This window comes from Chionomys nivalis, chromosome X (assembly GCF_950005125.1).
Source record: "Chionomys nivalis chromosome X, mChiNiv1.1, whole genome shotgun sequence".
NCBI lineage: Eukaryota > Metazoa > Chordata > Mammalia > Rodentia > Cricetidae > Chionomys > Chionomys nivalis.
This window is the reverse complement of record NC_080112.1, coordinates 21,027,610-21,053,467: the sequence shown is the minus strand read 5'-3', so window position 1 is coordinate 21,053,467 and position 25,858 is coordinate 21,027,610. Positions and strand designations below refer to the sequence as shown.

The following is a 25,858-nucleotide window of genomic DNA, read 5'->3' as shown; positions in this document are numbered from 1 at the left end:
AACTCTGGTGCCCATGATTGCATGTCAAATACTTTATTGACCAAGGCATCTCCTAGACTCCCGTTTTCCTTATTTATATGGTCATGTCATTGTGAAGTAATTTTACTAACAGGACATGTTTGATTTGCATGTTCACAATAAAAACTGTACAATGCGAACGGTACAATGCTGTCTTTGTTAAAATAAAATTGGAGGCTGAGGAAATAGTTCAGTTGATAAAAAGTACTTCTTGTACAAACTGTGTAAGATGGTGTGGTATAGCACTGTAACCCTAACTCTGGGTGGATGAAGACAGTGGGATCCCTGGAGTCCACTCAGAGAACCTGTTGCACAAAATGAGGGGAAGAGCAATAGAGGAAGAATTCTGCTGTTGACCTCTGACCTTCATGTGCACATATACATCTACAAAATAAATCTTTAGCCCTTAGGAGGACCAGGTGATTTGCTATTTCTTATTTCTAGAACTTATTTAGATGTTGGGCCTCTTGGGTTAGTTCTCAAGTATTCTTATTTTTTGGATCCACCCATTTGCCTTTTTTTTTTTTTTTGTGGAGACTGGGTCTCATGTAACTCAAGCTGGCCTAGAATTCATTGTGTAGCTGATGATGAGCTTGAAATCTAGATCCTCCTTCCTTTGCCTCCCAGAGCCAGAATTTCAGGTGTGTGTTACCATGTCTGTCCTTGTTTTTTATTGATATGTTACTTTAAAATTCATTTACTATGAGTTGGGTTTATTGGGAGTTTTCGGGTGGGCAAAATTGGATATGTGTACTTCATCTGTTTGTTTTTTTTGTCATTGTTTTAGTTTGATTTTAGACAGGATTGTGCTATGTAGCTTTGACCTGGTAATCACAATATAGCCCAGGTAGACCCTCAAACCTGTGACAAGCCTCCTGCCTCCTCTTCCAAATGCTGGGATTACCATTCTTATTAACATTGTAATAATCTTTCAACTACCATGAATTTTCAAATCTGCAGACTTTAAGACAAGGTTTAAATAGTAAATTGTAGGCTGGTCTTGGTGGTATATGCTTATAATCCTAGCACTTAGAGGGTAGAAGCAAGAGATCAAAGAGTTCAAGGTTACTCTGTGCTACTATATATGGGCCAATCTGTGTTACATGAGACCCTGTCTCAAAAATAAAAGTAAAAAAGCAAGTAAGCAGTCAGATTGTAGGACTAAACATGGTATGCCTTGGTATTTCAAATCATGTTCTCTGCTGCTTAGAGACAAAATAGAACCCTTTTCTGTTCTCATACTACTCCAATGCCTTGTAAAATGTAGCAAGTTCTCTGCTGTGAGCATACCTTCCTCTGCTTAGAATGTTAATCTCTGCTCCAAACTTCATCTGTATTTTTTCAGTAGACTGTATTCCTATTTTGGGAATGTTCAAAATTATGGCACTTTTCTGTTTCCTCCAGAGTGATATTTTTAAGTTTTTATTCCAGCAGTTCATTTCTGCTTCATTTTATGTTAAGCTTATTTCCATCTTATATCATCAGGTAATGTGCTCATATAGGCAAAAGACTGTTTTAGTTAACTATTTTTCTCTGTTGTCAATACTCGGCATGCTTTTACTGGATTTTGAGATAGGCTTTGTAACTGGTATCACAAGATCCAGTTACAAAGATCCTTTGCCTCAGTCCCTGAAGTGTTATTCTTTTCTTTTGATAATAATTTTTTTTTATTTTTATTGACCTCTACATTTTTCTCTGCTCTCCTCCCTGCCTCTCCCCTTCCCCTTTCAATCCTCCCCCAAGGTCCACCTGCTCCCAATTTACTCAGGAGATTTTGTCTTTTTCTACTTTCTACTTCCCATGTAGATTAGATCTATGTAAGTCTCTCTTAGTGCCCTCGTTGTTGTCTAAGTTCTCTAGGATTGTGATTTGTGGGCTGGTTTTCTTTGCTTTATGTTTAAAACCTACCTATGAGTGAGTACATGTGATAATTGCCTTTCTGTGTCTGGGTTACCTCACTCAAAATAATGTTTTCTAGCTCCATTCATTTTCCTGCAAAATTCAAGCTGTCATTATTTTTTTCTGCTGTGTAGTACTCCATTGTGTAAATGTACCACATTTTCCTTATCCATTCTTTGGTTGAGGGGCATTTAGGTTGTTTCTAGGCTCTGGCTATGACAAACTGGTGTAGGAGGTCCTTCTATGTGTTGCTTTCATTGGTTGAATAAAGAAACTGCTTTGGCCTTTGATAGGGCAGAACTTGTTGACCATGTCCTTTGCTTTACAGAAGTCTTTCAGTTTCAGGAGGTCCCATTTATTGATTGTTTCTCTCAGTGTCTGTGCTGCTGGGGTTATATTTAGGAAGTGGTCTCCTGTGCCAATGTATCCAAGTGTACTTCCCACTTTCTCTTCTTAAGTTTCAGTGGCTTTATGTTGCGGTCTTTGATCCATTTGGACTTGAGTTTTGTGCATGGTGATAGATATGGGTCTGTTATCATTCTTCTACATGTTGATATCCAGTTATGCCAGCAACACTTGTTAAATATGCTTTCTTTTTCCCATTTGATATTTTTTGCTTCTTTGTCAAAAATCAGGTGTTCAAAGGTGTGTGGACTGATATCCGGGTCTTCTATTCACTTCCATTGGCCCTCCTGTCTGTTCTTAAGCCAATACCAGGCTGTTTTCAGTACTGTAGCTCTGCAGTAGAGTTTGAAGTTAGGGATTATGATGCCTCCAGAAGTCCTTTTATTGTAAAGGATTGTTTTGGCTATCCTGGGTTTTTTGTTTTTCCATATGAAGTTGGGTACCATTTGAAGTGTTATTCTTGTATCAATTAAAGTCTCTCACATGTCCACATGTCCAATTTAGAAAAATATAGAGACAAGCTATTATTAGTTAATAGAACTTTGAGTTTGTTATACAAAATATTGATTTAAGTAAAGAAACAGTTATGTTTTTCTGTAGGTCAAGTCTGGATTCTTCCATGAAAGTGATTCTAAAGCTGTTGCTAAGTCCATTAGGGACCGCGTGACACTGATAAAAAAGATAAGGGAAAAGAAGCCTGCTGGATGCTTGGAGGAATGCAGGGATTCCCAGTGCAAGTATGTGGGGAATGTATTTCCTCAGCAGCCGACTACAACTTTACCACCTGCTCCTGGTACACAGACTGTGGCTGAATGTGAAGAAACAGAAGTTGATCAACATGTTCGACAGCAAAATCTACAGGGAAAACCACAGCAGCAGTGCTCCTCTGTAAGAGGTAAGACAACTGTAAAGTCCAAGAATTGACTAATTATACTTCGTTTTTAAAGTGCTTTTTTGAGCCGGGCGGTGGTGGCGCACACCTTTAATCCCAGCACTCGGGAGGCAGAGGCAGGCGGATCTCTGTGAGTTCGAGACCAGCCTGATCTACAAGAGCTACAAGAGCTAGTTCCAGGACAGGCTCCAAAACCACAGAGAAACCCTGTCTCGAAAAACCAAAAAATAAATAAATAAAGTGCTTTTTTTTATTTTTCAGAGTATTCTGTTATCTGTAATTTTATTAATCACGCTTTTAAAACCTTTGAAATAGACAAGGTGATTTCCTTATCTCAAAATCATAAAAAGCTGGGCTAGGAATTTGTTTCAGTTGGAAGTGCTGCCTAGCATGCAGGAAGCCCTGGGCTTGATATATAATCTGGGCGTGGTGGTTTTTACCAGTTATCCTAGCATTTGGAAAGTAGAGGCAGGTCATTCTCAGCTAGTTTAAGGCCAGACTGGAATACATAATAGTCATCCCAAAATAAATCTAAGAAAGTCTTTAAGTGTCTTTCCAATGTTCTAGTCACAGAAAGATTACAGCACAGCAGCTTTTCCAGCTCAGAGAAATGATATTAATAACATTTGTAATAATCTAGCATAAGCCCATGATATCTCTCTCTCTCTCTCTCTCTCTCTCTCTCTCTCTCTCTCTCTCTCTTTGGTTTTTGTTTTTCAAGACAGGGTTTCTCAGTAGCTATGGCGCCTGCCCTGGAACACACTCTGTAGACTAGTCTGTTCTTGAACTCAGAGATCTGCCTGCCTGTGCCTCCTCAGTGCTGGTATTAAAGGTGTGCGCCACCACTGCCCAGCTCTACAGTTTATTTCTTAAAAAGACGTTTTCTAGGTGTTAAGTGCCTTAGTATTTCAGACTGGAATAAAAACATAAGTCCTCTAGTTTTTTTGCAATAATATATCATCTTTTTAAAAAACACACACAGTAGGGGATGTGGTGGCATAGGCCTTTAACCTCAGTGCTCTGGAGGCAGAGGTAGGCAAATATCAGTGAGTTAGAGACCAGCCTGGTCTACAAAGTGAGCCCCAGGCCAACCAGAGCTTTATAGTGAGAACATGTTAAAACAGTAACAGCAACAACCAATTAATTAATTAAATAAAATATAAATAAATAAAAATAGAAAAGGAAAAACAGTATTTGCATAGTTACAGACAATTTTTCTACAAAGGAAGTACTTTTTTCCTACACATATTCCTACCCATTTCTAGGAAATTTGCAACATGATACATATGTTACTGAAATCATAACAGCAAGTATACATTAGTTAGAATACATATAAAATGACTGGTAAATGGGGTTAATTGATTTTTCTTCTTGTAATCTTTTGTTATCTTCTTTGTTTGTTTGTTTGTTTCGGACATGATCTAAGAAAAAGAAACTATCGCTTATACCACAGTGTCAACATTTTGTTAACCCATAGAGTTTTACCTGTTGACTATTTGTTTGATTTTGTGATAGGCCTTGCTATGTAGGCCACATTGTCTTTGAACTTGAAACACAGGCTGGCCTCATGAACTTTTTGCTTTTATCTCTCAGATGCTGATATTAATTGTTTTAAAAAGTACTAATTATTAAGTTTGTGTATTTTATTTGAAATGATGATTGTCATAGTAGAAAATATATTAAAGGAACATTTTTGAACATTGTGTGTCATGTCTTCCCTTCTACCTTTTGCTTATTTTTTTTGTTATAGGTGATACTTCATCTGAGGCAGCAGCTGGACCAGTTCTACATTCAGATACTTCAAGTCTTCCCACTGTAGCCTATTCTTCAAACCAGACAACTAACTCTCAGGTAGTGTCTAGTATCCTACAGACTGACATAAGTGTTCAAGGGCAAATCTATTCTTCTCACCAACTGGTAGGACATTGCCAGCAAATTTCAGGGATGAGGGAATTACTACTCTATTTTACATATTGGAGAGTTTATCTATTTTCTTCTATTTACCAGTTGCAAGAGCAGCCAAAGCTGACTGAGTCCCCAGTTTTGCCTGTGGTACAAGGTCAGTCTTCTGTTATGCCCATATATGCCGTTGGACATGCAGTTGTTACACAGTCTCAAATTTCTCCATTAACTATCCAGAAGGTCTCACAGATAAAGGTAAGATGCATTTTTTGTTTGTTTGTTTTTTGAGACATTTTGAGACATTTGAGGATTTTAATGTACAGCCCTGTCTGTCCTGGAACTCATGTTGTAGACCAGGCTGTCCTCAACCTCAAAGATTCACCTGCCTAAACCTCCTGAGTGATGGGATTAAAAGTGTATGCCACTACCACCTAGCAAGTGAGACACATTTTAAAAAATATTTTTAATTTAAGATGTAAAATTTTAATTTAGCTTTATTTGTGTTTTCCTTACATGTAAATATGTGTATCATGTGTATTCCTGGTACTTGTAGGCCAGAAGAAGGTGTCAGATCTGAAATAGTAAGTAAAGACAGTGTGAGCTGTTATGTGAGTTGTAGGAGTTGAACCCATTCCTCTAGGTTTCGATCCTAATACATGAACTGGCTTTGTGGGTGCTTAACCTGTTTAGACGCTCACCTTCCTGGACATAGATAGAAGACCTTCATCTTCCCGCAGGGCAGAGAATTTGGACTGCTCTTCAGTATCGAGAGGGAGGGGGAATGGTGTGGGGGGAGGAGAAGAGGAGTGGGGACTGGGGGGAGGGGGCAATATTTGGGAGGAGGGGAGGGAAATGGGAAACGGGGAGCAGGTGGAAATTTTAATTAAAAAAGAATAAAAAAAAAAAGAACATCTAGTATTTCTAACTGCTGAGCCAACTCTCCAGTCTCCATATCTCATAAATTAGAGGCTATTTATTAATTTAAACATGTTTCATATTGTCTATATTTTTGGGCAGGTATGAATTCTTTTTCATCAGTTAACCACAGATTAGGTAAAGGCCACTGAAACTTATCATACTTCCTCATACCCAATACATTTCTTTTGAGGATGTACTTAATAATTGTGCAAGGAAAATCTAGAAATACTAGATCTATAACTGGAAAAGAATAGAGAACTTAGTGAAACCAGAGGTTTACTTGGAACTCTTGTCTCTCCATTTATTTATTTGTTTGTTTATCTATCTATTTGTCTATTCATCTATCTATCTATCTATCTATCTATCTATCTATCTATCTATCTATCCATCTATCCATCTATCTATCTATTTAATTTTTTGGTTAGCCAGTCTTTTCTTTCTATTAAAATTTTCTCAATTGGTTATATGATGGAGAGATATCCATTTCAGTTAATTAAAGTTTTAACTATGTTTCCTAATTTTTAACATATTCATCTATATTCTTGGTTTGTTTTTAGATTTTTGTTCTCTAGAAGAAATTTTGAGTTTCAAACATACAAAGCCAGTATTACTCATTTCTGACAAAAAGTAACAAGCTTTGCATGAATTCATGTATACACATAATAATCTGGTTGCCCATGTCATGAACTCTGGATATAGTTGGACTTTTTTTCTGTCATCATCCATTTTTCTTTGCTCCATTCTCCACTCCATGCATGTACTTTCCCCCTCTGGGAGTAAGATGCTCTAAGCCCATGGGTATTCTCTAGTTAGCATGTTGAACATTGGTTTCTTTTCAGAAATTGGCCCATAGGTAATTCCAGTTTATCAACAGACTTTGTTGTTATTTTTCGAGACAGGATTTCTCTATGTAGCCATGGTTGTCCTGGAACTCATTATGTAGACTAGGTTGGCTTTGAACTCACAGAGGTCCACCTGCCTCTGACTCCCAAGTGCTGGAATTAAAGATGTGTGCCACCACTGCCTGGATCTATCAATAGACTTTTAATGACTCGTACCTTCTGAAAAGGTAAGAGTAAGGTAAGATGTTATTCTTACCTTCAAAGAGCTCATAATCTTTTTTTTTTTTGTTTTTTTTTTTTTTTGGTTTTTCGAGACAGGGTTTCTCTGTGGTTTTGGAGCCTGTCCTGGAACTAGCTCTTGTAGACCAGGCTGGTCTCGAACTCACAGAGATCCGCTTGCCTCTGCCTCCCAAGTGCTGGGATTAAGAGAGCTCATAATCTTGTAGGAGAAAGTAGTTGTACACTTGAAAAATGACAGAAGCATTTAAAAATATGCTGTGCATAAATTTGGTCTGTAGATATAGTTAGTATTTTTAAGTGATAGAATGCATATCTGCAATTGAGCTCATGTTGTGGTTTAATTAATTTCTAAGCATATCCTGTATGCTTAACATACACTTAACTTTAAGTGCATAAGTATAGGTATGTCTTTAAAATGTATTTAAATTTTTTGGAAGTTTTATTCACATATTTACAATTGATACTCAAATGGAATCTGGAATCTCAGCACTTGGGACGCCAGGAAGGGAGTATCCAAAGTTCAGCTTAAACCTGGGCCACATAGCAATTCTAGGCCAGTCTGAACTACATAGCCAGACCCTATTCATAAAATTATAAAGAAGAAAGCAAAAGTCACCTGTTAACCTGCTATCCTTCCAGCAAGAGATAACTGTTTATGTTTGAGACTGTCGTCTCTAGATTTGTCGTTTTAGTGTATACATATATAAATTATACAGGGACTGGACAGATGGCTTAGTGTGAAGAGCAGGTCTTGCTCTTCTAGAAGAGACCTGAGTTTCGTTCCTAGCACCCATGTCAGGTAGATCACAACTGCCTGTAACTCCATCTCCATGGGATTAAATGTCCTCTTCTGGCCTCCATGGTTATAAATACACACTGATACACACACATATATAAAATAAGTATTAGAAAAATTATGAAGACACAAATGCATATTGTGTGCTTACTATTTTTGTAGCTTATCTATGTCATTTACTACATAAAACACACCTAAGCAACTGTCTTAGTCACTGTTCTATTGCTGCAAAGAGACATCATCACCAAGGCAACTTATAAGAGAAAGCATTTGATTGGGTCTTAATTATAATTTCAGAGTGTTTTTTCATTATTGTCATTGTGGAACATGTGGCAGCAGGCAGGCATGGTGCTGTAGCAGTTGCTGAGAATTTCACATTATGGTCTGCAGGCAGGAGGCAGAAAGAGAGAGAGCAAGACTGGACCCAGTATTGGCTTATGAAACCCCAGAACCCACCCCCAGTGTCACACCTTCCTCAACAAGACCACACCTCCTAATCCTTCTTAAACAGTCTACCAACAGGGCACCAAACATCCTGATATATGATCCAGTAGGAGCTATTCTCATTCAAACCACCACAGTAACCATTTGGGTCTTTTTATGAGCAAATGGTCAAACTCTAGGAATGATTACAACCAGCCTGTATTTATTTCTGTCAATTTTCTCCTTTATTTTTGAGAGAATACTTATGTTTATTTTATTTATTATTTTGAAAACCTTTGTATTTTGTCTTGGAGCACGTGCCCAGTTTGTGAAAGTATCAGAATCAGTTATTCTGTCTTTACCAGGGTTTGAATGACTTATGTGGTAAGTGCAATAAATGAAAAGTCATGAGCAATATATTGCTAGGACTGTTCCTAGCTCTTTCATTTATGCAACTAGCATTACTCATGGTGGAAGGACTTTTATAGAATTAGTACCTAATGCTTGTACCTAATGTTTGTAGATTACTTGGTGAAAAATTAGCATATAGAATTATTTCTTTTTTTTTCTTTTTGTTTTTTCGAGACAAGGTTTCTCTGTCACTTCGGTGCCTGTCCTGGAACTAGCTCTTGTAGACCAGGCTGGCCTCGAACTCACAGAGATCCACCTGCCTCTGCCTCATGAGTGCTGGGATTAAAGGCGTGTGCCACCACCACCCAGCTATAGCATTATTTCTTGAGTCTGTTTTGAACAGTCCATTAAAGTGGACAGATTATCTGAATTTACAATTTGAATTCATATTTCCTTACACTAACACCAAGAACTACAGCTGGTCCTTAGAGCCAGTGGACAAACTTCAGCCCAACTCATGACTTTAGACTTGTTAGTTATTGGAGTTTCACAAACCAATCCATTCTACAGTTAAGTTCTCAAATATTGCCTGTTTCATGAATAACTTTGCAGCATCAAACATTTGGTCTTCAACTTGATTTTGTTAATGAAGCATTTGTCAAACCACCATTTGCCAGACTTCTTGTTTCTTTCCAGTTAATTATCTTCAAACTTTATTAAATCATTCTTCTGCCCAAAATGTGAGCAGTACACAGAATACTGCTGGCAAAGCTTGTTTCCCTTCTAATTCTATTGGGAGGCTTTGGGGGACCTACCAGTCATTGCAAAAAGTACAGTCAATATCAAAGCCTTATCCAGTGGTACATCAGGAATGTATGACTCCAGGTTCTACAGTGCCACAAAGACAGATGTATTTGAATGATTCTTATTTCCAAGCCACTATTCAGCAGTAGCTTTGATTTTCACAACTTAATATGGAAGCACCACAGGAGAATGTTCACCAAGGTTGTATTCTGTAAGGGTCTGAAGCTCTTTCAAGTCAGCAGCAGCCAAAGGGTGTTTCTAAAAGTGTGATTTGGTCCTGGGAACCAAATCATCTTAACCTATTCAAAACATTTATTCAGAGCCACCCACAGAAGCACCACTTTTCCCACCACTGAAAGTTCCTGAGCAGCTGCCCTGTGTGATACATCCCCAGAACAAATTACTTTCTTAGCATAGCTAACCTACACAGGCTTTCAACACAGCCTGATTATTCACTGCCAGCCTTGAGCATCTGCTTTATGTTGTATAACAATTGGGGTCACAGCATATTCCATATAAGCTTCTTATCCAATTATATATGAGGCTGGTGGCCCTTCTCATTCAAACCACCTCAGTATGTATGCGTGTGTTTCTAAATACATAAATACAGCCTGTTCAGTCCATATGATGTTACGTGTATGTATGTTTTCAGGACTGACCATTGGTCTTAGGAAAGCTCATCTTGGGTGAAGACAGTTTCACCTGTTCTCAGATTCTGTAGTTGCCTGTGGTGGTTTGTCTAGCGTTGAAGCCTCATGATCTTTTCTCCTTTGGCATGTCTGTTGTTGTTATCCTTGTTCAGCTCATGTTTAGTCATTCATATTAGTCTTTATTAGTGTAGCATTTGACATTACTAGGAGACACAATCTCATAGAAAACTCCCTGATCCTCTGGCTGTTATAGTCCTTTTGCCTCTCTTCTGCTACGACTCCTATGACTGCTATGTATGGCAGTTCTGTTGTAGATGTATTAGTTATGACTAGGATCCACAACTCTGCATTTTGATTGGTAGTTTTCTAAGTTTTCAGTACCAGTCATGGTTTTCATCTGGCGCAGTAGACCTTAATTCCAACTAGAGAGTTTGCTTATCACCAAATATACATGTCACTACTGCACCCTTAAGAATATCATATCTTGCTGGTTCTTGTAGTTCACAGGTGTTATCATAGCCAGGTAGAACTGTTGGCTGCTTCCCTCCATAGAAGCTTGCATGGTGCCTCTACTACGAAAGCTAATTCTCCAGAAGAAAACCTTCATATTAGTTCCAACACGGGGCCTCTGTCTGTGCCTGGTATTTTCAGCAGTAGGGACTTCCACCTCTGGGGCAACTAAGAGCAACAACAATAGCATGTAATGTTTTAGGAGTCTCTTGGACAACTCTGATCAACAATTCAAAAGTGGCTTTCTCATATCTGGTGTTGGAGTTTTTAGTAGATAGTTTATGGCTCTTGCAAGGGAGAATTGTCAGTTCAAATGAGAAAATTACATACATACACACACTTGTATTATAGGTATTTTTAGGTAGATCATTGACAGTATAATTCCTAATGACTTTTTAAGACATCCTTCTGGTATTTATCCTCTTTCCTCCTTCCCATATTTTTCTGCATCCTTTTTAAAAAATATTTATTATGTGTACAGTATTCTGTCTGCGTGTATGCCTGCAGGCCAGCAGGGGGCACCAGACCCCATTACAGATGGTTGTGAGCCACCATGTGGTTGCTGGGAATTGAACTCAGGACCTTTGGAAGAACAGGCAATGCTCTTAACCTCTGAGCCATCTCTCCAGCCCCTTTCTCCGTCCTTTTTACTAATAAAGTTTCCCCTTTCTCATTTTCCCTTTCAGATCATTTGTATCCAATTACTCCCTTCTCTTATTGCTCCTACCTGCCCACGGCACACATACAAAGCACTTCTTTTTACTTTCCTGTCTTCTGCACTTAACTCCAGGTTATATTCTCACATCTAGGAATTGGGAGCTGGGAACCTCAAATGACAAGAGTACATGTGATGTTTATCTTTCTGGGTCTGAGTTACCTTACTCTTTCCTAGTTTACATCTGTTTACTTTCAAGCTCATGATTTCATGTTTCTTTATATTATACTTCCTCTCATCAGGTGAAGAACACTTAGGTTATTTCTGTTTTTTAAGCTATTGTCAATAGAACATCAATGAACATAGCTAAGAAAGTTGTCTGTGGACTAACATTGAGTCCTTTGGGTATATGCCAAGGGGTGTATAGCTGGATCATATAGTAGATTTATTTTTAGCTTTTTGAGGATTCTTCACATTGATTCCCAGAGTGATTGGACTGATTTACAGTCCTATCAATAGCTAATAAATATTCCCTTCTTCCCACATGCTCTCTAATATTTGTTGTTGGTTGTTTTGCTGACTTTTGCTGGAACTGGAATAAGATGAAATCTCAAAGTTGTTTTGATTTGCATTTTTCTAATTGCTAGGGTCCATAAGCATCTTAAAAAATAATTTGTTTAACTTTATTTTATGTGCATTGGTATGAAGATGTTGAATCCCCTAGAACTAGAGTTAAAGACAGTTGTGAGCTGCCATATGGGTGCTGGGAATTGAACCCAAGTAGTCTGGAAGAACAATCAGTGCTCTTAACCACTGAGCAAGCTTACCAGCCCTGTTCATAAGCACTTTAAAAGATATTTCTTAGCCATTTTTATTTCTTCTTTTGCGAATTCTGTTTAGGTTTCAAGCCCATTCTTTGAATAAATCAGTTTTTTTTTGTTTGTTTGTTTTTTGTTTTGTTTTGTTTTGGTTTTTTGGTGGTGATAGGAATTGAACACGGGGTAATAGATGATGATCTATCACTGAGCTATCTTTCCAGCACCCCCCATTTTAAAAGCATTATATCAGTCATAGGAGTTGTTAAGAAGAGCCTCTCCACCAGCGCGAGGAACTCCAATCAAACCAAATTAGACCAAATCAAAAATGCCCACGTTTAATAAATGCCACAATCTCGGGTGGACCAGGACAGCATGACAGAGAGAGGAGCCCATGCAAGCCCCAGAGACCATGTGTTCCTTTTTCCAGCACCAATCTAAATATCTGTGGTAGTGGTCCTGACCCTCCCTGGGGAGGGGTCAGCACTTGACAAGCCGGGAGTTGGAGTCTGGAAGTGGAGTCTAGCCCAAGGCAACTCCCAGGAGGAGACTTGAGATGGAGTGTTCTGCTCCGTTGGAATCCCCAGGATGAATGCCAAGGACTGGGGTGGCGCTTCCAATCATCCCAGACTCCTTGGATATATGGGTGTCAGGGTGCTGGGGTCTCACTTTCAATCATACAACTCAGAGTTATTGGATATAGGGACGTCGGTTCAAGTCTGGCTACATCCTGTGGACATGGGGTGACATGGGAGAGGAAAGAGCTGGGAGTTGGTGCCCTCACACTCAGCAGAGGTGTCGCTGGAGCATATCCAGTTTGCTGTCATTCTGGAGTCCTCAGGCAGCTGCTTTTTTGAGGAAGATGAGAAGATAGGTGGCTAGGAGAAAAAAAAATTATTATTATTATTATTATTATTGGCCATATGAAATGGGGCTAGCCATGGGATGGGACACAATAGCAAATAAAACCAGATTTTAGTTGGCAGGTGTCCTTGATCCAGAATAACTAGTTGGTACCAATGCTGAATGAAGTCCCAGGAGCTGGTGTAGATGTTGGCGTTGTCTGGAGAGCTGAAGAGCACTTTGTGAGTTGATCTTGGCCCAGACAGCAGGAGTGACCTGTAAAATATGCTTAAAAGTGGCTGGGGTTAGTGTAGCAGAACTTTTTCCTGGAACCTGTAAGAGAACTGGAACAGATTTACATCGTGGTGTCATAAAACAATTAAAGGAATTAGGAACACTGGATTTTTTAAGATACACCTGAAACCCATTAGGCACACCTGTCTGTCTTTTAGCAGGAAACTTCATTAACTGTCATGGAGGAAGTAATAAATTAACAGTACCTTAGGTTGTCAAATGCCATTAGACAGATTTGGGACAGATAAATGAGACAGATTTTTAGCTATGCAGGCCATCCCAAATCCTCTCCTTGGTCATTGGAGAACACCAGTCTTAGAAACAGTGCTTGCTGTTAGCTACTGAGTATGAGAGGCCCAAAGATTTTTCCTTTGAGGGGAAGATTTAGTCTACCCATCTTGGCATCGATTCCCCGAATGGCATCCAGGAAGCTGAAGAGGTGAGTGGCCGCTTTTTTGCTGTGTGGGTGGGTTTGCTAAATCCAAAGGCAAAGGCCTGGAGGTGGAAGGTCTTCTGTCTTCTTGGAGAAGTTAAAGGGTGCTGCAGAAGCTGGCAGGTCTGTGTTAGAAACTTTTTGTTAAAATGCTATACCTTCAAATCTGTAAAGGGACTTGAGAACTAGGTACCATTACCTGTTATTTAAACTGGCATATAAGCTAAATTTAGGCATGTATTTTATCTAATTAGTTACAGTTTATCAATGCTAGTAACTATAAGAAGATTATAAGGGGTATTTTAAGAAGTCAAATAATACTAGCACATGTGGGTACTCTTACCAAAGATGGCGGATTACCACATGTGGTCACCTTTACTAAAGATGGCAGACTAGCACATGTGGGTACCCTTATCAAAGATGGTGGACTAGCACACATGAGTACCCTTACCAAAGATGGCAGTGAGGTTAAAATGGCAGCTACCCATGTGTTTTAACACTAGCACACATGCATACAGAAACTTAAATTGAGCACATCACGAAAACACATTTACACACTCACACAGATATACTATGGCCACATCATTCTAACAAACAGACAAATAGGACACTTTTAGAAACCTTTGTTATTGTTATTATTCTCATTTTAATAATAATGAAGTTAATGATCAAGGGTTAAGTATCATCCCTTGTACCATAAAAGATAGGAAGCATTTGAATCCAGAGCACCTGGCTTTAGAGACTGTGAATACAATCATACTGCACAGCCCTTTTATTAGTTACCCTCCCTTACCAGAATTAGAATAATGTTAGTAAGTTGACTTATGAAAGTGATTTAATTAGTTAAAGGATAGAATGGAGGATCTGGGTTTTGGCTGTTTTATTGTTGTTGTTTTTCTCTTCTGCTCTGCTTTAGAGGTATCTGGAAGTCTGACTTAAATATAGAGTTAATAGAATTCTGTGCAGTTCATTGGTAAAGGGTGTGTTGTGCTATAAGAGTTATTTTCTAGTGATGGCATATTACTATTTCAAACAACTGCTACCTCATCTATTATATGTTGTTATAAAATTCCCTGTTTGTTAAGGACATAAATAATAGTGAATTTCAGTGTGTACACACTGATTCCAAGCAGAAATGAGCAAAGCCGTGTCTTTGCAATGGTAGTTTCTTTACATAGGACATAACTTTCCTGGATTGAGTTATTTGAAATAAATGAGTTCAGAAAGCATTTTGAGTCAGAATAGTACTCTGGGCAGATTACATGTGTTTTATATTTCCCTTCCATAATTAAATTATTCCCTGGAAATTTATTTGAAAATCTTCAGAGATACAGAATAGTTGAAAATATTGTATTAACACCCTTATGTCTACTACTTAAAATTTATCATTAACTGTTGTTATATATGCTCTATTACAAACCTACTTTGATAATCAGGTTGAACTTGAAGGCTGTAGCTTGACTACTTGATACAGAATATTACTTCTTTATTTTATTGCCATCTTATTTTTCTGATGCACTTCAAAGTTAAAATAATATATAATATTTATTCTTTATAATACTGTTTTACAAGTATTCTTAACTAGGCCTCAGTATTTTTATTAAATTTACATACAGTAGAAGGCATATACCATAATTCAGTAAGTTTTTTTAAGGAAACACATTTTTTAAAAGATTTATTTAGTATGTCTAGTGTTTTGTCTGCATGTATGCCTGCAGACCAGAAGAGGGCACCAGATCTTGCCACAGATGGTTGTGAGCCACCTTGTGGTTGCTGGGAATTGAGCTCAGCACCTCTGGAAGAGTAGTTAGTGCTCTTAACCACAGAACCATCTCTCCAGCCCTAATTTAGTAAGTTTTGACAAATGCTAAGTTACCGAAGACATTGTCAGGGTGGATATATATATATATATATACTTTTGTAAACATATTGATAAACTTTCTGTAAAAACCTAGACAGTGATTTAGGGTTTGTGTGCTATATAATCTCTGCTGCAACTATTGAGTTTCACTGTTATTGCATGAAAGCAATCATAGATAAATTGTAAGCAAACAGACATGTCTCTGTTCCAGTAAAACTTAGTTTGTAAAAATAGATGTTTCACCAGATTTGTCCTATAGGTCACAGTTTGCCTACCAATATAATTCTGCTTCTATTGCTTCAGAAAATTCCCTCATACCTCTTCTTTGTAAGTCCTCTATATACTATATCAATGTCAACAACCATTGATTTTTTTTTAAGCATAGGTGAGTCTAGTCTGTTTTAGACATTCATATAAGTGGGATACTACAATATATATTTGGGAGGCTGGAGAGATGGCTCAGTGGTTAAGAGCACTGACTGCTCTTCCAGAGGACCCGGGTTCAATTCCCAGCACCCACATGGCAGCTCGCAACTGTCTGAAGATCAGTTCCAGGGGATCTGACACTTTCATACCAATGCACATAAAATAAAGTTAAATAAACCATAAAAATATAACAAAAAAATATATATACATATACTTGGGTGAGGCTTCTCTTATTGAACATATTTTTGAGACTGAGCCATTTTTATATAAAAGTAGCTTACTATTTTACTGCAGAATAATCCTAGTTATGAAAAAAACTACTTTTTAACACTGGAATGCTTTATGAAGCTTTTGGCTAGTATGACTAAAACTGCTTTGAACATTCTTTTTGTGATCATATTTTATTTGTCATGGATAACAGCTAGGGATATGGTTCCTTGGGGCATAGAGTAAATGGTTATGCTATTTTATTATGGTACTTTTAAAGAAATCTGCCAAGTGTGATAGCACATGCCTTTAACACAGCACTCTGGAGATAGGAGCATGGTTTCCTTAATAAATTTCCCGACCAACTAAGGCTGCATAGTGGAGACTCTGTTGAAGGAAAAATGAAGGAGGGAGGAAGGAAGAGAGGAAGGGAGGGAGGAAGAGAGGAAGGGAGGGAGGGAGGGAGGCAGTGAGAAAGATAGTGAGAAAGAGGAGGGGGGGAAGGAGAGGAAAAGGGAGGGAGGAATGGAGGAAAGGAGAGAGAGAGAGAGAGAGAGAGAGAGAGAGAGAGAGAGAGAGAGAGAGAGAGAGAGAGAAATTAGCAGTATTCAAAAGTGCCTGCACTATTTTACACTAGCATCAGCAATGTATTGAGAGTTCCTCACCTTGACCAACATGTGGGGTCTTAAAACTATTTTTTTTAGACAGGGTCTTAAATTTGTGACATAGCTGAGACTGGCCTTGCATTTGTGATTCTCCTGCCTCAACTTTCCATGTTCTGGGATTATAGGCCTGTGCCATTATGTCTAGTTTGGTGTTTTTAGTTTTAGTGACTCTGGTGGATGTTAGTGACTCTCATTGTGGGTTTTTAAAACATTTATTTTAAATTATGTGTGTGTGCACCACGTGCAAATGTGTGCAGATGACCTTGGAGGCCAGAGGCATCAAATCTGCTGGAGCTGGAGTCACAAGTGTTTATAAGCTGCCTGACGTGTGTACTGGTAACTGAACCTCAGCAGCAGCAATATATGCTCTTAACAACTGAGCAATCTCTCCAATGCCTCATTGTGCTTTTGTTTTCCTGTGTCTGTGATATTGAGCACCACTTCTGTCATTCTGTGCTTGGTAGCATGAATTCTAATTGTTCTTAATAAAAACCCAGAGTCAGATATGGGGGGGGGGGGGTGAAAGCTGAGAGATCAGAGACGCAGTACAGCCAGCCACTAGAGACCTTTTACTTCTACTGAATTCTCAGACTAAATGGCCAATCCTGTCCTCAGACTGCCTTCTCAGACTGTGTCCTCAGACTGACTGCTTCAGACTGCATCCTCAGACTGCACTGAGCTCCTGTCTCCTCCTGCCTTATATTTCTCTCTCTGCCCAGCCATCTCCCTAGTGCTGGGGCTAAAGGGGTGGGATACCAAGTGCTGGGATCACCTTTGTGTGAGCTCTGTTTCTCTGTCAGACAGATTCAATCTCATCTAGCCCAGGGTGGCCTTGAACTAACAGAAGCCCTTCTGCCTCTGTCTCCCAGGTCCTGTGATTAAAGGGTGTGCCACCACTCCCTGGCCTCTAGTGGCTTAGCTCTGTACTCTGATCTTCAGGCAAATTTTATTTGATAAAACACAAAATATCACTAAAATACTTTTTTGTTAAACATCTAGTTCATTTGTCCATTTTATTTTGTTCTTTTTATTGACTTATAGGAGTTCTTTATAAAAATATTCATCATTCTACCAGTCCTTTCTCCAATACATGCTTTACAATATATTCTCAAAGTGATGACTTGCCCCATTCATTTTTGTAATGTTCTCAGTTATGAGACAAAGTATTTAATTTGAGGAATCTAATTGATGAAAACTAATTGTTGTGGTTAATGCTTTGTATGACCTAAGAAACCTTTGTTCCTATGTTCCAAAGATACTCTGAAATGTTTTATGAGGTTTTTTTTGGTGGGGTGTCTTTTGTTAATGTCTATGTACATTTTTCAGTTAATTTTTATGAATGATATGAAGTAAAGGGTAGATGTTTATTTTTTGATATCTCATTATTTATTTCAACATGATTTATTGAAACCACATTGCCATCTCCACATTCTTAACAGTTTGATTATGGCCCCCTTTTGTAGGTATGAAAAACAGTCTCCATGTGGTTTTGATTTGTATATCCCAGAAGACAACTGGTGGTGAACATCTTTTCATATATTCTTAGGGCCTTTTTATATCTTAATTTCTTCAGAGGAATACCTAGTGAAGTATTTTGCCCATTTTTAATTTTTCAATTTTATGATTTAATTGTAAGAATTATTTTTACATTTTCAATACTAGACTTTTGTCATGTATTACTTATAGTTTTCCAAGTCTGCATGTCTTTTTCTTTATTGATGTCTTTTGTGGCATGATTCAATTTATGTTTTCTTTGATTGTTTTCTGCATTTCATGTTACACCTAAGAAGATATTCCCTAATTCAAAATTATGAATATTTACACCTAAATTTTCTTTTAGGAGTTTTGTATTTTGGTTCTTACATGCAGGTCTTTGATCTACTGTGGATTAATTTTTCTGTATACTTGGAGGTGAGGTTCAGTTTCATTCCCTGCATGTGCATATCTAGTTTTTCAAGGACCATTTACTCAAACTATTTTTGACAGTAGCATTCTGGTCCTAGCCATCCTGTTTTAGAAGCCTACATGCTTTCTGAATTATTCAAAAAAGTATAACTTCTTTTTCTTTTTCAAGACATGGTTTCTTTGTGTCACCACATCTCAGTCCTTTTAAATTTATTTATTTATGATTTTTTAATTTATTGTGATAGTAGGGATTCAATCTAGGACTCCACGCATATTTTTGCTAACATTTTCTCACTGAACTACATCCCCAGCCTTACTTCAAAAAAAGTAGTTTGTCTGCTCAGTATGGGCAGGCATATATCATGATATACATGTGAAATTCAAAGGACGTTCAGATTTTGATCCTCATCTGATGGGTCTTTTCTGTGGTTCACCGTTATGTAAGCCATGCTAACTGGCCCAGGATTTTCTGAAGATTCTCCTGTTTATACTTGCCATCTTGCCATAGGAGCACTCTACTGCCACACCCAGTTTTCCATGGGTTCTAAGAATTTGAACTCAGTTCTTCATACTTGCTTAGCAAATACATGTCCTGCTGAGCCATCTTCTCAGCCCCATATTTTTTATTTTTGAGACTAGGGTTCACTATGTTGCCCAGGATAGCTTTGAACCCACTCTTTAACTGAATCAGGTTTTGAACTTGTGATCCTCCTGCCTCCACTTCTTGAATCATCATTATCATCATTTATGCCCTGGCTATGCTTAAGCATGCACAGGCAGCCCATTTATGGCGGCTCTTAAAAAAAATGGGCTGCCCATACTACAGGTTTATGCATTAAGATTAAAAATCTATGGCACCATGCCTAGCTTTTTATTTTATGTTGAGATAGGATTTCACTTGGTTTCTCAGGCTGACCTTTAAATTTCTTGATCTTCTGTCCCCATCTCACAAGAAGTTAGTATTATATGGAACATGTCCAGTTGAAATAATTTTCTTAATTTTTGTTTGAGATTATATATTGCTTACATATACAGAGACAACTGATTTTTCTTATATCACTAATGCAGGCATTTATGAGCTGCCTGCTGTGGGTTCTGGGAATTGAACTCAGGTCTTCTGGAAGAGCAGTACATCTCTTTTTCATTGAACCACCTCTCTAGTCCACTGACAGTTATTTTAAATGGTGACTCACACTGTAATTCTGGCTGCTCTGGAGCACTAAGTTGCCCAAACCATATTCGAATTTGTACCAATCATTGTACCTTAGCTTCCTGAGTGCTAGAATTACAGGCATAAACCACCATGCTTGGAAGTTGTTTTCAAATATTGAAATAACCTTGTATCCTTGGCATAAAGTTATTTGGACACAGCATGGCATTTTTAATAAATTACCATATTTGATATACTAATATTTGTTGAGAATTTTTGAATCTTAAGTTCATGAGAGATAACAGTTCTGTTTTTCTACATCCTTATTAGTTTTATATCTAGAGGATCTATCAATTCCTGAGAATAAAGTATTGAAATATTCAAGTAAAGTACGTTCATGTATTTCTTAAGCCCAGTTATTTATTTAATTTGGTTTTTCGAGATAGGATTTCTCTGTATAACAGCTCTGGCTGTCTTGGCATTTACGTTGTAGACCAGGCTTGCCTCAAACTCAGAGATCCACCTGCCTCAGCTTACTGAGTGCTGGGATTAAAACTGTATGCCACCACTGCCTGGCTGTTTTTTTTTTCAATTAAGAAAACATATTTATTGAAAACATATCAAGGGCATTGAGATGGACAGTAACAAGAATGCCACAGGAGCCCTTCCATCTATTTTGAAGCTTTCTTATTTGGTAGATTGCTCTTTTTATTTATCTTCCCTTTTATACCTAGTAATTCTCTTTATTTTGAAGTGTAAATATTCACTTTCTTTTGATAACATCACCATGATGCATTTTTCCTCATTGTTTCAACTTATCTGTTTTGTGTTTAAAGTAAATTTTTTATAATAAACATGTAGTTGGTTTTTAGTCCATGTTATTTAAATTTATTCTGCCATGTTCTTTTAATTATTGATATGTTAGTACTTAAATCTTGCATTTCAAGTATTTGATTTTTATTTTATTCAGTCTCTCATTCCTTTTTTCTCTTTCCTTGTCTGCTTGTGAATTACTTATATAAGGATTTCAAAACTTGTTTTATTTATACTGTTTTGAATGTAATTATGCCTATAATTGGGTTTCTTATTGATTTCTGTAATACTGATTATATATTTGTATATGTATTAAATCATTTTTCTGTTTATTTTTGGATTATATTTTAATTACAACATTTCTCCCTTCCCTCCAAACTCTCACATCTACTCTTCCCTACTCTCCTTCAAATTCATGGATTTCTCTTTCATCAATTGTTATTACATGTTTATATATATATACACACACACACTCTTATTATACCCTACTGATATTGATATGTTAGTATTTCAAGTAGAACATTGAAAACTTGTGTCTATTTAAGTTCTTTTATTATTTTATTTTTTAAATTGGTGTATGTGTATGTATAAATGCATGTTTGTGCATATATGTGGTGTGTATTTTGGACAAAGATCTTCCTATAGGGATTGTATGTATAAAGGTTGAATCCAGTGTGAACTCTGAACTAAAAAATGATTTGGAGGGGCTGGAGAGATGGCTCAGAGGTTAAGAGCACTGCCTGCTCTTCCAGAGGTCCTGAGTTCAATTCCCAGCAACCACATAGTGGCTCACAACCATCTATAATGAGATCTAGTACACTCTTCTGGTCTGGTGGCATACATGAAGATAGAACACTGTATACATAATAAATAAATAAATCTTAAAAAATGATTTGGATTTTAGTTAAAGATTTTTATAGGACTTCTCTCTATTATGAATTCTGGTATCCAGTAAGCTATGAAAAATGATGAAAGACTTTGCCACATATTTTACAGTTGTGTGCTTTCTCTCATATATGAATCCTTTAGTGTTTCATAATATTTAACTGTGGTTAAAGGCTTTGCCACATTCTTCTGTAAGTTCTCTCTTCCCTGTGAATTTTGTGATGTTTCCTAAGATTTGAATACTGGTGAAAGATTTTACCTTGGTTTTTGTATTTGTGGGAGTTTCCTCCTGTATGAACTCTCTGGTGTTGAGGTTTCAGGAACAGCTAAAGGTTTTGCCACATTCTTTGCATCTGTGGGCATACTCTCTTTTGTGAATTCTTTGGTGTCTATTGAAAGTTATGTAATAAAGGGTTTGCACATTCATTGCATCTGTAGAATTCATCACCATTATGAATTCTGTTTAATAAAGTTTGTGCTTTGTGATTAAAATATATGCCCCAACTCTATATCCTTGAATACTTATCTTTAATATGAATAGTAAGTTTTGAGTATTAATGAGAAATATTCCTTTACATTTGTAAAGATTCTTTGACAAATGAGTTCATTGATGTTTTCTAGAATTATTGAACCATAGTTAAAATTGCTATAAGTATTTTGATAAATTTTGTTCAATATAAATATCTCTGTAATTACTTAGTGTCCATCATTTACTAAGGACTTTTCTATTACACACACACACACGCACACACAAGATTTTCCAATATCTATCTGGAATTTGATTAAACAATACTGCGTGTTATTGGACAGAAAAAGATGTATTTGCCAATTTCAGAAGAATGAACTTTTTATAAAAGGACTCTAATTTATGACATTTAAATGTTTGTTCTTTGTTTTTAAACATCTTACACACAGACTTTTTTGGTGGTGTAGATTAAACCCAGGACCATGTACATGCTAGGCAAGCACCCTACTGCTAAGCTGTATCTCCAGCAGTGTATGAACATTTTGTATGAATGATTAATGTAATACTATATTTGAAATTGTTTTATTTAATAATTGAAGTGTGAATTATGTTCCTTCCAGATTTCTTTTCAAAGGAACAAAAGTTTGTTTCAAAATCGCTGGAACATGACTCACCAGAAGTAGCTAGCCTAACAAAAATATTCTCACGTTTTCTATTTTTGATTTCTGTTGGCAGTGGCATTTTTTGCCATTGTTAATTATCATACACTAGTTTGTCTGTCATGACAGAATCTTACTTTCACCCACACTTCTCTGTTTTTCCCCTTAAGCATAGTTTCTATGTCTTCCATTGAGTGCTCTTTTTCTCACATACCCCTTCTTGTTCGTTTTCAAATTTGTGAACTCTTTCATTAATTGTCATTACATACATATATGTACATGTGTATACATAGACTTCAACCCTACACAAAGAATTACAGGAAGCTAAGGAATGCTGAGAGCAAGAGAAAAGGTCTTCTCCAGGAAAAGTACATCAGTTGATTATCTAATACCAATTGGTTAGCCATGAAACCACACACACACACACGTAACATTATACAGACCAATAAGGTTGTACTTATTTAAAATTAGTCATTTTGCATGTTAATCAGTTTAAGCTTGAGTCAGAGACGCTTATCTTATTGTACTTTGTTGACAAAGTTATTAGGCTCAGTGAAACAGTTGCTAATGGGCTCAGTGAGTCTTTCTGGGTGATGACATTCTTGTTGTAATATACATACACAAGTCTTAAGGCCTGGCACTTTATAGAAATGTAGTGGAATCAGGAAAATTTGATAGAATTGTCAAGTGTAGATTCAATGAAATGTGCCTTGAACCTTAATCTGGACCCACCCATGGAGAAATAACTGGTATTGAATTGACTGTTGAGTCTAAGGACTGTGCCACATACAAATCCTAGCAGAATTTTAAATCATGGAACTGTTAGTACTAGGGGAGCTTTCTGGTTATCCAATCCGTTCCTCAATGCTGGGCTGCATCCCTGGCTTCCATGTTAAAATGTTGTCTCTACAACGTTATGTATTATTTTAATGAATAAATATACATTCTAGCATATTGAGTTGTATATTTATTTGTAAAAACACATGAGAAATTTTTTATTAGCCTATCTTGCTACTTTTTCATTCATGAAATCAGTGGAATTGTTTATTTTTATTTGAGCTTTGTTACCCCCTACAACCTTATGAGTGTTGAGGTTGAACTGGTCACCTTGTACATACTACCACTGAGCTACGCCATCACCCCTAGCTACATCTGTATGAAGGTAGACTATTGATTTGTGTAATGCTAATGTCAGTTAACCTTTCTGTACATTTTCTGGTAAACATATGTACTCATTTCCCTTACATACATACCTAGATTTGGGATTGCTTGATTACAGGCTAAATGTATATTTAGTTGCACTAGATTATGTTTGAAAATTCTTCTAAAGCAGTTATTAAAAAACCCATTCACATTTGCAGCATGTGAGACTTCTGTCTGCTCTATAGCCTTATAAACACTATTTACTGTCATTCTCTTACATTCCAGCTGCTGTCATAGGTGTTTTGAAATAGTGCAGTTTTAAATTTTGATTGTTGTTTACATTAAGTTGTGTGTGTGCACGCTCATGCATGTGCATGTATGGAGGTTAGAGGACAACCTGGGAGTTGGTTCTCTCCTTCCACCATGTTGGTCGTAGACATTGATTGAACTTGGATGTCAGGTTTTGCAGCAAGTACGTTTACCCACTAAGCCATCTTTCTGACCTACTTGCATTTTCTGGACAAGCAACGACAATGAATATCTTTTCATATAATTGTTAGAAATCTATGAGCCTTTTTAAAAGTTTGTTTTAATATTAAACAGTTCTTTAGCTTTATCTTCTATTTGCGTGGTAGGGGTAAGTACGGTTTTTTTTAAATGTTTTATAGTCTTTTTATTGATTTTTTTATTGAGCTCTACGTTTTTTTCTGCTCCCCTTCCTGCCTCTCCCCTCGCCTTCAACCCTCCCCCAAGGTCTACATGCTCCCAATTTACTCAGGAGATCTTCTCTTTTTCTACTTCCCATGTAGATTAGATCTGTGTATGGCTCTCTTAGGGTCCTCATTGTTGTTTAAGTTCTCTGGGATTGTGATTTGTAGGCTGGTTTTCTTTGCTATTTATTTATTTATTTATTGGTTTTTCGAGACAGGGTTTCTCTGTGGTTTTGGAGCCTGTCCTGGAACTAGCTCTTATAGACCAGGCTGTTCTCAAACTCACAGAGATCCGCCTGCCTCTGCCTCCCAAGTGCTGGGATTAAAGGCGTGCGCCACCACCGCCCGGCTTTTGCTTTATGTTTAAAAACCACTTATGAGAGAGTAAATGTGATAATTGTCTTTCTGTGTCTGGGTTACCTCACTCAAAATAATGTTTTCTAGCTCCATCCATTTTCCTGAAAAATTTGAGATGTCGTTTTTTTTCTGCTCTGTAGTACTCCATTGTGAAAATGTACCACATTTTCCGTATCCATTCTTCAATCGAGGGGCATTTAGGTTGTTTCCAGGTTCTGGCTATGACAAACAATGCTGCTAAGAACACAGTTGAGTACCTGTCTTTGTGGCACGATTGAGCATCCTTTGGATATATACCCAAAAGTGGTATTTCTGGGTCTTGAGGAAAGTTGTTTCCTAATTTTCTGAGAAATTGCCACACTGACATTCAAAGAGGCTGTACCAGCTTGCTTTCCCACCAGCAATGTAGAAGTGTTCCCTTTTCCCACAACCTCTCCAGCATAAGTTGTCATCAGTGTTTTTAATCTTGGACATTCTTTTTTTTTTTTTTAATTTCTGCCTCCTCCCTGCCTCCCTTTTCCCTCCCCCTCCCTCTACTCCTTACGTCCCACTCCCCCTCCCCCTCCCTCTCCAGTCTGAAGAGCAGTCTGGATTCCCTGCCCTGTGGAAAGTCCAAGGTCCTCCCCCCTCCATCCAGGTCTAGGAAGGTGAGCATCCAAACAGGCTAGGCTCCCACAAAGCCAGTACGTGCAGTAGGATCAAAACCCAGTGCCTTTGTCCTTGGCTTCTCAGCAGCCCTCATTGTCCGACATGTTCAGAGAGTCCGATTTTATTCCATGCTTTTTCAGTCCCAGTCCAGCTGTCCTTGGTGAGCTCCCATTAGATCAGCCTGTCTCAGTAGGTGGGTGCCCCCCTCGAGGTCTTGACTTCCTTGCTCATGTTCTCCCTCCTTCTGTTCCTCATTTAGACCTTGGGAGCTCA

At 37.6% G+C, this 25,858-nt stretch overlaps 1 protein-coding gene across 3 annotated transcripts in view; it reads left to right on the top strand.

The window, feature by feature from the left end:
- The window catches only part of Wnk3 (WNK lysine deficient protein kinase 3), a 135,030-nt gene that overhangs the window by 61,568 nt on the left and 47,604 nt on the right, over positions 1 to 25,858 (top strand). For 2 of the 3 annotated variants that reach the window (XM_057760116.1, XM_057760115.1), the window contains exons 8-9: positions 2,923 to 3,217; positions 4,965 to 5,371. In XM_057760116.1, coding sequence (XP_057616099.1) covers positions 2,923 to 3,217; positions 4,965 to 5,371 — 702 coding nt within the window. The remainder of the gene's footprint in view (positions 1 to 2,922; positions 3,218 to 4,964; positions 5,372 to 25,858) is intronic. The other variant, XM_057760117.1, reaches the window with a different exon arrangement.